Below are 13,093 nucleotides of genomic sequence, written 5' to 3'. Positions count from 1 at the left end.
AAAAGGTGTCTAGTTGGGGTCAGAAGGATGAGATGGGGCCCAAACTCTTCAATGGGTCAAGACTTTTTTAAAAAAGTGTGTTTTGCCGGAATTTGCAGGAGACCTCACTGTCACTAGAGTGCATAGGGTACTGTCACAGCCATTTCCCAATCCAAAGTTACCACGAACAATCCTTGTGAACTTTGCAGACTACCACATTAAAGAGCAGATACTCTTTAAAGCATTCATAAGAGACAATTCTTGGTCTATGAAGTGTCCAGCTGTCGGATTTTTGCTGTTATGTCAGCGGCCACTGCAAGCCATCAAAAGGAGTTTGTGAAATTACTGTATCTTTTTAAGGCACAGGGCGCGCAGGCTGCAATAGCACAGCAGTCCAAGTTAAGGGTCTAGTGAGAGGCAAGTTTCATATGTTTGCTAACATAGAGGAAGCTCACGAACTGCTGCAAGAAATCTCCACCGCAAAATAGAAAAGAACGACTGAATAATAATAATAATAACAGCATTTGTAAAAGCGCGAACAGGTACCTCAAGCAGAGGTGTCCCAGCGCTAAAGCAAGACAGAAGTGCGTGCAACAAGAACTCCTTACGCTAACCAAGTCCTTCGGTTCTAGGCTAAAAAGCCAGGTTTTCAATGCTTTCCTGAAAATTGGCTCAGATTCCATCTGTCGCAAGAAGTTAGGCAAGGCATTCCAAAGCTTAGTAGCCACAACCATGAAGGATCTCCCTCCAATCCGCGCTTTCTTGAACCTCGGAACGCATAATAGGTTTAAGGAAGTTGATCTCAGGAGCCTATTCTGTTTATAGCTACATAAGAGTTTTCAAATAGCTCGGACATTTACCATGTAAGGAGCGGAAAGCAAATGTCAGGGCCTTAAATTCAATTCTCCAGGCCACGGGCAACCAGTGGAGTAACTTAATGTGCGGAGAGATAGAATGGCGGTAGGGTACTCGCCTAATCATTCTCGCAGACGCATTTTGGACCATTTGCAGTCCTTTAATCAAATATGCAGGTAAGCCTACATATAGACTGTTCGCGTAGTTCAATCTAGCCATCACGGTGGCGTGTATAACAACTCGGCGACAGTCCTCAGGTAGTAAATGGATGAATTTTCGTAATTTTTCAGTTTGCCAAAGCAGGTCGAAGACACTTGCATGATCTGAGCTGAAAGCGAGAGATCCGTCTCCCATTTGACCCCCAAAGTTTTAGCAGACTTTGCCGGGGTGGGTGGAGGACCCATTTCTAGCCACCATAGGTCCGCGGGCGGTAGGAGAGTATTTCCAAAGAATAGTACCTATGTTTTCTCGGCGTTAAGCTTCAATTTGTTGTTATTCATCCATAAGGCGATATCTGTCAAGCAACCCTTAAAGTTCTTAAAGGCATTGTCTGCTTGTTCTTTAAGAGAGAACACCAATTGGGTGTCGTCGGCGTAAGATATTGCCTTCACACCCCAATTGGCTATGAGCGAAAACAGCGGGCCAGATAGATATTAAAATGGAGCAGGCTGAGTGCTGATCCCTGAGGGACTCCACACCAGATCTGCTTGCATTTGGATTTGTGTGCTTGCAGGGCAATCTGTTGTGTTCGGTTGGAGAGAAACAAGTTCAGCCATCTCAAAACCAGCCCCCCCAAGCCAATATCCTTGAGTCTATTCAGCAGTATTGCATGGTCTACCGTGTAGCGAACAGGTATAGGAGCACCAGCATCGCTGATGCCCCTGCGTCCACTGTCATTCTTATTGATTCTGATACCTCCAAGAGGGCCGTTTCGGAACTAAAACCCGGTCTGAACCCAGATTGGGTATCATGCAAGATGCCAAATTCTTCAACAAACTAGGATAGCTGACTTTGTACCCACTTCTCCAGCATTTTTGCGGGGGCTGGGAGAAGAGAGATAGGGCGTTAATTGTTCAAATCGCCAGGCACTCCATTACGTTTTTTCCTGAGGGGTAGAACAATGGCGTGTTTCCATGACAGTGAGGTGCCAGTTGATAGGGACGTGTTCCAAATGTGGATCAACATCTTTACTGTAGAATGAGCCACTACCTTCCAGAGTTTCAGGGGGCAGGGATCCTCTGGTGATCCAGATTTGCAGCCAAGATTCAGAGCCATTCCGTCTTGCAGCGTAGTCAGAGAAAATTCGCTAAGCGAGGCTTGTGGATGGTTGCTCTCAGTCGAATCAGTTTTAGTCGTTGAAACATAATCCGTGAAGACGTTGTGGATGATTAGAATTTTATTATCAAGGAAGTCAGCGATATTCTCACACAGTGAGAAAGAGGATTGGGCTTCAGTTTGTAGTTCTTGAGGCACAAGGAAGGCATTCACAACCTTAAATAATTCCCTACTTGATTTCTCTGCTGTCTTAATGCTCTTTGCTATGTACTCTCTTCTAGCCGTTTTTATACTTTTGTGTAGCTCTTTAAGGGCTCTCTTGTATGTAGCTTTAGCTATCTCGCCATAGTTAGTGCGCCACTGGCGTGCTAGGCGCTTACATCTACTTTTGTCCAGTTTGAAGGCTTCAGAAAACCACGGGGCCAAGGGCAGTTGCCTCCGTGATTTAGTGAGTCTGGACGGAGCCACAGTATCTATTACCGTAGAGATCCAGTTGTTCCAAAGCATCTACATTAGGGTCATGCGTACATGGAGGTAGGTTCTCCTGTTGAGCCGGTCCTAAATTTTCTTACGTAAGCTTCTTCCAGTTCCTTTTTCGGACCATACGTGAACCAGCCTGCTGCCTTTCTTTGCCCAGGCAGATTGAAAAAAGGATCAAATCGTGGTCTGACCATATCACCTGGCAGGGGTACTTCGTACTCAAGGATGGCAAGTTTGTAAACACAAAGTCAAGGGTGTGCCCTGCCTTGTGAGTCGCACGTTTTACCTGCTGAACCAGATTGATTCCGGCAAGAGCAGCTTCCAACTGAGCAGCCTGGGTACAATTCGGGTTATCTCCGTGAAGGTTCAAATCCCCCAGTACAGTGAAATTAGCATATGATTTCTGTGCTATGTAATTGCAGACTTCTGAGGTGGCGCTAGCTGTGCAGTCAGGGGGGGGTCTATAAATCAGGAATCCAAAAAGTGAAATGGAGGGGCCAATTTTTAGGCAAAAATGTAAGCCTTCCATCGCACCTATTTTAGGCATCACTGAGGACTCAGCTTCCCATGAGTCTCTAAATATAATCGCTACCCCCCCTCCTCTTTTGGAGCCCTCCCTATATGCACATCAGATTTTAAAGCCAGGACGGATAGCCAAGGCAATTGCGGGTGTGGCATCCTCCTTGAGCCAGGTTTCTGTCAGAAACATGGCATCCCATTTACCCTCTTCCAGTAGTAGCCATATGTCCGTCACATGCTTAAACACAGATCTGCAGTTGATCAGACACGCCTTAATAATAATTGTTTGTTTGCTACCTTCTGCGTCATAGCCTTCCCTACTACTGGTAACCGTATGCTCTGTCATGTTGGAGAAGTGTGGCTCAATGTGGAGAAGTGTGGCTCAATGGTTAGAGCGGCAGACCCTGATGCAGAGATCTGGCCCGGGACCAGGGTTCAATTCCCGCCTCGGCGGGTCTTGGGCTCAATTTCCTCGGACCTGATAATTCTCGCCTTGGTGCCTACTTTAATCATGGGTCCCACTCTGCAACTCTGGGCAATAGCTTGCTTAATCTCCACAACGGCCCCAAGAGCGCTGGGGATGCCTGGCTTCACCTTGGGGGTGCCCAGGAGTGGACATTTCACAGGGAAAGTCAGGAAGGGTTCCACAGCGGTATGAGTACAAGCGCCAGGACGCCCCGTTGCTGGGGCAGCAGTGCGCTATTCAAGTACAAAATTTCATTTCATTTTCATTTCAATTCATGTTCTCGGGGAGCCCATAGACAGTTCGCACAGGAGCGGGGATACATGTCAATGCCAAGGTTAGCGTCAAGCATACCTAAGCAGGATTTACTTTTCAGCGACAGATGATCGTTTCTGGACCATCTAATCACGTAGTTTGAGGCACAACGAGCGTGGCTGGCCCTGGCCGCAGTCCGGGTGCAGACGAGCTTGCCTTTGGCACGCCCGCTGCACGGCTGGCAGCTCATGAGAATTATATACAGAACCCCTCCCCCCCCCCCGAAAGTGAAAAGGGCAGGAGGAGGAGCTACGTCCCGCCACACAATAGGTCCTAAAGACCGTGGTGGACCGCGGATGGTAGGGCCCAAAAGTGCAAAGTGCAAGAAGTATTTTAGGTACGTGCAAAGTGGCAAACACAATTTTTAAATCACAGTTTTTAAAAGAGATAAAATCAAGTTAAAACATCAGCATAGGCATTCTTAGCGGCGCGCAGCAGTCTGTCTCAGCGCGGCTGGCAATTCACGAGAGTTATATACAGACACCCCCCCCCCCCCCCAAGTGACGAGGGCAGGAGGAGGAGCTACGTCCCTCCCCACAATCGGTCAGGGTGCAGTAACACGGCACCCAGCAGGTGCGCTAATCGGGGGTCGGGAGGGCACATGGGTAGGTGGGCACGGGTAGCTACACAAAAAAAACAAAAAGAGAGGAATCTTCAAGGTTCAACTGTTTCACTGTGGAAGACTTTTTAATATGGGGCTGTCTAGCTTCAACAGTTTAGCTTCCTTAAATTCTGTTTCTACCAGAGAGTTTGTTTTTAGATAAATATTTTTGTTTATTTATACAAATTGCCTTTCATGTGATGCATGCAGTCTTAAAGGCACAGCGACGGTCCATGGAAAGCCACCATAGAGAAGAAAGGAATGGTATGATGCATTGGCATCTTTCTGTATTGCAAGCCATACAGGCTGAGGCGTGGAGCTCTTCATCTACTATAGTATAATGCATATTTGAGACATGGAAATGGCAGCAGTACTGCAAAGCAGGAACACTATTAGACAAAGTATGGAACGCATCAAAATAAATGCAGTAAAAACTAAAACGAAACTTGCGCTTGACAAAGCAGAGCATGAAAGGTGTAAGCCAACCGGCAGATAAGATCAACAGAATATAAAAAGAGCTGTAAACTGGTCATGTGTAAAATGATTGGCATTCAGCCAGTTCTGTGTTTTTCTTAAAACCACGAAGCACAAAGGGAGATGAAATTCAACTTTTCCCATTATATGCTTAGAATTCTGTACAAAGTGACGCTAATGAACAGGCAACTGTGGTATATGCAATAAATACAAAAGAACAGCAGGGCAGCTAATTAACAACCAATTTGTAGTGTGTTCCCAGCCTCTCTGAAATTGAAAGGATTCAAGTCAATCAGTGGGATGTTTTTTTGCTGGCACAAATGGTATAAATAGAATGAGCATACCGCTTTTGAAGGACACATAAAACTTTGGAAAACTCTCCATTTATGGACTGTTCCACCCTTTGCTCGTCCTGCTTCCTTTGTGACCGCAGATGGTCCAGTGTCTACAATAGGATTAGAATGTTTGAGAAAATTAAAAAAGCATTGCTTTATTTAAAATACTTTAAAACTTATAAATAAAAATAGAAAGCTTCTTTGTTGCATTTAAAGCAGCACTTCTAAGACAATTTCTATCCAGAAGCTAGTCCCAAACAACCCATAGCAAACACACTCTTGACCAGAGTGTAGATAAATGGACACTTCAACACCTTAAAAGCATCTGAATCCAAACAAGTCACACAAGCACAAATCAAGCGACAAGTACACACATGTGCAGCAATCAATGACTCGCAGAAAGTAAAAGATGGTAACCGTATTCAGAAATTTCCGTTGCAAATCTTTTGATTGAAGGAACAGTAGAAAATCCACTGGGAGAAAAAGAGTAATATTCCACTCTTAGGTGGAATAACAAAGTAAAAACAGTAAGAAGCCACAGCCAGACACCGCTACCTTTGTACCTGCAATTGAATATGTGCAGAGCCGTGGAGGATTGTGACTATTCTTTGCTGTTTTTTTTAGATTCTAAATAATTTCCACCAGCACGCTGTAAAGTGCTTTAATGCCCTTTTGGCCTTGTAAGCGCTAAATAAAATGACAAGTTATTAAGTGTCACAGACAACTGGGAAAAAGGTAGAGAACTTCAAAAATACAGAATGCCAGGCTGAAGTGTTCTCAGGAAAAGATATACGAGGTAAGAGTAGATTCACTGGAAGCTTGCTATATTAAAGATTGAGGATGACAAGATTGGGGAATTGATTTGGGCTTACTGAAAGACTTCACTGAATAGTTTAATGTTGAATGATTACATTTGACATACTGCACAGCGATACGCTGTATGCATCCTTACATTTAATCAAAATACAAAATAGTAAAATATAAAAGATTAATATTTTCCAGCAATTAAAGAAACTACCAATAAATTAAAGACCATTTTTAATAGAGAAAAACATACAGACAAATTATTTTATCCAGCTCAAACTCTTATTCACATTATTATATTTTTATGAATAAGAATTACGGGGCATATTATCAAGCATGGCGTTAGAATTATCGCCGCTTTAGCAGCAGAAAACTGCCGCTAAAGCTGCAATAATAGGCTTGATAATATGCCGTAGAGAATTCCAATAGAAGCCCATGTTGACACCAGAACATGGGCTTCTATTGGAATTCTCAAAGGCATATTATCAAGCCCATTATCGCTGCTTTAGCGGCAGTTTTCTACTGCTAAAGCAGCGATAATTTTAACGTTGTTTGTTGATAATATGCCCCTACGATTGTACAGGGTGCTAGGTGGCGCACAGCCAAGATGGCCGCACACCATTGAGGCTCTGGTGACCTGGCGCAATTAAATCACCATTTATCCTGCATAACCACTGCAAAACTATAAGATAAGCGGGAGAGCTGATCGCAAAGGAGGAACGGCAGCTCCGACGCGAAAATCACGGCCCGCCGGGGTGAGGCGACGCAGGCGGAACGAGCAACAGTAGTGGGGAAGCGGAGGCACTGCGGCCGTGGATCCCTAGAATGGCTTGCTACACTACTGGAGCGCCGGGGATCCCACATGGCGCCAGGCCCCGAGGACCACACTGGCTCACCGGCAGAATCTAAAGGACAATAGAGGCGGGCGGTGAATACACCTGCGCCCTACGGAATAACTATGTGACGGGCGGACGGAGGGAAGCCACCACTCCAACGTGACGAAGGGGAAGAAGAGGGCTCACCGGTGCCGTATAGCCCAAGGCGCGGGCGTGCGGGAGGAGCGGAGGAGTAAGGGGGGCCCTGACCGGCGTGTTGTGTGCCCCCTCCCCCTGTGTGAAACTGTCTGGCTTGATGCGAGCTGTGGGGACCGGACGCAGTTGGCGAGGTGGGCACCCCAGGAAGACTGGATCCTTTTTCAAAAGCAAAGAAGCGGATCCCCGCTGCACCGTCCCACATCACATCATCCTGGGCAGCGCAGGGCATGTGGGGGGCCAACTCACAACCATTGAATCCTGCACAGAGCGGTGCTTTGGGGTTCGTGTGGGACGCCTGAGCACACCATAAACAGGCAGACGAGGTCAGAGAGCAGTGACATTGGGCGCACCTCGCTGGGGGCGGCAGGAGGGTCAGGCAGACCCAGCAATTGATGAACTACGGCTAAGGACGTACGCAAAGGCCTCATACAGAAGACGCAAGATAAGGCAAGGGACAAGCATAGCAAAAAATGACCTGCATGACCTGATCGTAGCAGGCTGGCACAGCGAGGGGCGGATGGGCCAGAGAAAGACTGGAGATTGTAACCTTGGCCAGTAACCCCACACCTGTCCAGGCCGTAGCGAGACCTAACCCCCCCATGCGGAAATATATCGCCACCACCCTACTGACCACCCACGGAAATACACACAGATTGGCAAAAGAACGGACTAGGGCCAATAGGGGCGCATAAAGTTAGACGGAGAGGTTGGCAGCGACTCGCGATTGACTGCTCGCACCGTGCCCAGTTTGATCGGTAGAGAGGAGGGCTGACACTACCCACCCGCGAGATGGGGAAACCAGATGGGCGCCAACCTCGTCTAACTTCTGACAACAAGAAAACATCCACTAGGTCCAACTCGGTGGACTCTGGCTTCACCAGTGGGGAACAGCAACACACTCCACCACCAAGAAGATGAGGTAAAAACGCTGCTCCTTGCCATGAAACACAGCCTAAGCGACCTGTCAGGCAAAATGGACACCATGAATCACAGGCTGGACTACCTCGTGCAAAAGGTAGACAAACATGATGGCCAAATCAAAGAGGTGGAACGGAGAATATCAAAAACTGAAGATGCCACGGCCAAACTACAGAAACAGGTATTGAGCATGGACAAAATTCTAAAGGTAATAGCAGCAAAGAACGAGGATTTGGACTGTTCAAGGGTAATCTCCTTGAAACAGTTATGCTTCTGTCTGTTTTCAAGATCAGCTCTTTCTACAGGTAGTATGTCGGTTGGCTTAAAATCTTTTTTAGGTCTTTGAGCTTTTTATCAAAGTAATCAGAGATCTATTCACATAGTTATTGTGACGGAGGAATTTCATGATCGAGCATCTTGGGGTGAGCAAAGGATTTTTACAATTTTAAAGATCGTTTTTTTGATCAGATACTGCCTGCTTGATTAGATTGGTGTAATGGCCTATTTTTCTAATTTGATTTTTTGATCATTTTTGAGTGCTGTTCTAAAAATAATAAGCTCTTCAGATTTGTAGTTTATCCTCCATTTCCGTTTGAGTTTTCTACATTGACCTTGCAATTCTTTTAGCTGAGAAGTGTCAAAGGGAGAAGAGTTTTTGTCAAGGATAACACTACAAGGTGTGACTGCAGGTCCAAAATTATTAGCAAGTGTGGCCATCCAGTCATTAAAGATGTCCCTGTTAAAGGGGTTTACCCAGTTCCGCCATTGTATGCAGATTCGGATTTGTTTTTTTATTCCATTTTTCCTTAGATTGCAATAATTGGGGGTGTGGGCGGGGGGGGTCAGACCACCTACCCAAGCTCAAGGTAAACAGAAACTTAGGTCTCGTGGTGATTCGCTGCCACCTGATGCTTCTGAACGTAGATATGATTTACGTGATCACTCTAAAATTAAAACTACCAAGAGGTTTCAGGTTCCTGATCCTCATTCTCTTAGTTCCTTTCAGGAATCGTCTAATCAACAGTATGACCGAGGACGACCACAGGATCGCAGACAGGGCGAGTCTACGTAACCTACACATGACCCACAACGCTTTGACATGAAAGTTAAAAAAGAGGAACCATATCCGTATAGAGCCCCTTTCTGGAAGAAGAAAGTTGTGACTTTAACAGCAAAAAATGCCTCAGAGAACCCGCCTCCTGGACAGGAGCTGGGCGGTGATTCTCGGCAGAAGTTACAGTAGCGCGCCAGGCTCTCCACCAGTTTCTGGAGGCGAAAGCAACTGACACCTGTTGAAACCGCGAACTTCCACGTGGCTTCACCTGATAGACTTTATCATGTAGTTATTTAAATTGAAGGAGACATTAAAAGCACAATTAATGCTATTTTCTGGGACAACTTTATTTCTTATAATTTTTAGTTGGCGGAGGTTGACTGGCCTCCCCAGTTTGTTCTAGCATTTCCACGAGGCAAGGATGTGATAATACCTTCCTTTTCGCAATTCTTCCCTGATGATTCTAAGCATGCTTATGAATTGGCTCTTGCTTTGGCCCCTCCAACCAGGCTGCTTGGGAAAAGGATTCTCCTTTGCATGTTGTTCCAATACGTTCTACTCCTCAGCCGCAGCTTCAATATCCTATCAAACGTGATGCTAAAGCATCCGTAAGGACATTCTTACTCAACTGGAACACCAGGGTGTAATTGAAACCTATGTCTCTGCAATGGATAATACTCTTTTTCCTAGTTTGAAACTTGATGGTTCATATTGCATAGTTTTGGATTATAGACATTTGAACAGTCCTACCCGTACTTTTGCCGTGCAAAAAACGCATAGCACAGCTTTAGTCAATAATATGGCACGTAAAAGGTTTAAAACTACACTTACTTCTAATGGATTTTTCAGTCACAACCAGCCTCCTGACGGAATTTGTCCACGTGCAGTGCCCTCGGTTCTCAGAAGCGAAACGCGAGATTGCCCATGGGGTATAAGAATAGCCCCAGGGTTTTTGCAGCACAAATTGAGTCTTTTTTGCATGGTATTGATCCGGACGCTTTCTCTTATGTCGATGACATATACCTGACAGATGAGGACTTGAATCCCCATCTAGTGAGTGGATCGCATCATCACGCAGTTTGCTGCTCTTGGGTACAAGTTCAATTTTGTGAAGTCGCATATTGCTTTTCTGGCCATTCTTTTTCTTGGTTTTGAATCTACTAATGAAAGTTGTGGGTTAGCTCCCCATTTCTTGGCTAAATGTGCACAACTGCAACCTCCATCTACCCTTAAGAAACTCAAGACTTTGCTTGGTTTTCTGAACGTTGGCAGGGCTTATATTCCTGACTATGCTCAGCGTATCAAACCTCTTTAAGCTTTTTTTTGTCTATAAACTTTTATTAAAGCCATTCAAGGTCTGATAACTTAATCACGACATACAGACTACAGCATAGTAAAAAAAAAAAACTGTGTGTCCCCTTTTTCACTAAAATCAGTACGCCTCTAGAATAGGATGAGTATGTAGAACTTATTACTGTTTCCGTCCTTCTGCTCCCTATAGGGCATTTAGGCATGGGAGCCAGGTTGGATTCTTGCAAGAGTGCTATATCTATTTGGAGTCGATCGAGATATGCAAATACCTGCCGTATTTTTTTCGGATTATTTAAACCCCTTACATTCCATGTTAATAAATTAGGGTGTGCTTTATGTAGACCATTTATATTTACTGAAGTGTGTTATATCTATGACGCGGCAATTTGAATATGCTACTTACCAGTATGCATCTGTTCTTGGCATGTAGGGCTGCTGACATTCATATCTGTGCATAGATCGCCGCCTAGTGTTGGGTCCGGATGTTTGCACGTTGTTGTCCTGGAAGAGTCTTCGAAGTATCCTGAGATAGGTAACTCCTCCCCTGGACCACAGTGCGCATGGGCATCCTCTCCATCCTCAGATTGTTTTTCGCCATTGTGGCAGTGATGGAGTAGATACAGAAAGTGATGACCATGCTATACAGTAATTCTGAGAGCTGCAGCTGCCACAGGCGCCGGGGAGGAGGGTGGGCGATATGAATGTCAGCAGCCCTACATGCCAAGAACAGATGCATACTGGTAAGTAGCATATTCAGTTCGAGGCATGTGGGCTGCTGAATTCATATCTGTGCATAGAATACATAGCAGTACCTCCTATTAGCGGCGGCCACCAGTGCCAGCTGCAGCGGTCTGAAAAAGAGTTTTGAGAACAGCCTGTCCTACAGCTGCCTGCTGTTTAGAGTGTACATCTACACAGTAGTGTTTGGTAAATGTATGTATAGTGGACCATGTGGCTGCTCTACATATTTCCTTTAAAGGAATGTTTCCCAGGAAAGCCATGGACGCCCCTAACTTACGTGTTGAGTGGGCTCGTGGGGGAATCGTTAATGTGCGTTTAGCCTTTTGATAGCAAATTTGAATACATTTAACGATCCATCTGGCTATACCTGCTTTGGAGATGGCGTTGCCTTTGTGTTGTGGAGAAAAGGCAACGAAAATTTGTTTTGTCTTCCTAAAGTCTTTAGTTCTGTCTATATAGTACATGAGGGCCCTTTTCACATCTAGTGTATGGAGCATTCTTTCAGCGACATTTTGTGGATTCTGAAAGAAAACAGGCAGTTCAATAGTTTGATTCATGTGGAACTGCGATATTACTTTAGGCATGAATTTGAGGTTGGTACGCAGTACGACCCTGTTTGCGTGAACCTGTATGAATGGCTCTTGAATGGTTAGTGCCTGGAGCTCACTAACTCTTCTTAAGGAAGTGATTGCTACTAGGAAAGCTACTTTCCAGGTGAGGAATTGAATCTCACATGAGTGGAGAGGTTCGAAGGGTGGACCCATTAGTCTGGTGAGGACCAAGTTGAGGTTCCACACTGGTGCTGGTAGGTGTCTCGGGGGAATTACTTGTTTAAGTCCCTCCAAGAAAGCTTTGATGGCAGGCACTCTGAATAAAGAGAGGTGCTGCCTGTTCTGGAGATAGGCTGCTATTGCGGTTAAATGGATGCGTATTGAGGTGTATGCCAGATTGCATCGGTATAGGTGTAAGAGGTAACAGATTATGTTTTGAATGGATGCGTCTAGCGGGTTGATGTCATTGTGGGTGCAGTAAATGACAAACCTCTTCCATTTAGCTGCATAGCAAGCTCTGGTAGTGGGTCTCCTGGCCTCCTTGATGATCTCCATACAGTCAGGTGGCAGGTTTAGGTAGCCAAACTCTAAGACTTCAGGAGCCAGATTGCCAGGTTCAGCTGTTGCGGATCTGGGTGCTGAATTTCGCCATGGCTCTGCGTTAGAAGTGCAGGTTTTATCCGCAGCCTTTGATGCGGCACCACGGAAAGTTCCAGAAAGGTGGTGTACCATGGCTGGCGCGCCCATGTTGGAGCAACTAGGATAAGCGTCAGTGAGTGCTGTCGCAGTTTGCGTGCCACCAGTGGTATTAATGGCGCCGGGGGAAAAGCGTACGCAAATCTGCCGGACCAGTTCATCCATATCGCATTGCCCTGCGATTGTGGATGTGGGAACCTGGTGGCAAAGCTTTGGCATTTAGCGTTTTCGTTTGTGGCGAATAGGTCTATCTCTGGGTGACCCCACTGTTGGAAGTACGGTTGGAGTACTGATGGGTGTAGCTCCCACTTGTGCATCTGGTGGCTGTGTCTGCTGAGCAGATCCGCCATCTGGTTGTCCTTGCCCGGGAGGTGTTCCGCCATGAGGAATAGGTTCCTCTGAATGGCCCACTTCCACATGCTCTGAGCCAGATGAGAAAACTGTGGAGAGTGTGTTCCTCCCTGCTTCTGTATGTAGTACATGGCAGTCATGTTGTCCGTCCGGATCAACACGACTTTGTTACACAAGTGTACTTTGAATGCCTTCATTGCCAGGAAGATTGCCATCAGTTCCAGAAGGTTGATGTGCATCTTCTTTTGTTGTGCTGTCCATAGTCCCTGCACTGTGTAATTGAGTACATGAGCTCCCCATCCCTGGAGAGACGCGTCCGCCGTCAGTATTATTTGTG

At 45.8% G+C, this 13,093-nt stretch overlaps 1 protein-coding gene across 1 annotated transcript in view; it reads right to left on the bottom strand.

The window, feature by feature from the left end:
* Positions 1 to 13,093, bottom strand: part of RNF17 (ring finger protein 17) — a 2,644,767-nt gene that overhangs the window by 2,134,626 nt on the left and 497,048 nt on the right. Inside the window, exon 9 of the mRNA XM_085621540.1 lies at positions 5,306 to 5,406. Coding sequence (XP_085477666.1) covers positions 5,306 to 5,406 — 101 coding nt within the window. The remainder of the gene's footprint in view (positions 1 to 5,305; positions 5,407 to 13,093) is intronic.

The sequence above is a fragment of the Triturus cristatus genome, chromosome 8 (assembly GCF_964204655.1).
Source record: "Triturus cristatus chromosome 8, aTriCri1.1, whole genome shotgun sequence".
Taxonomy (NCBI): Eukaryota; Metazoa; Chordata; class Amphibia; order Caudata; family Salamandridae; genus Triturus; species Triturus cristatus.
Note: the sequence above shows the minus strand (reverse complement) of the source record. Positions and strands in the feature narration are given on the sequence as shown.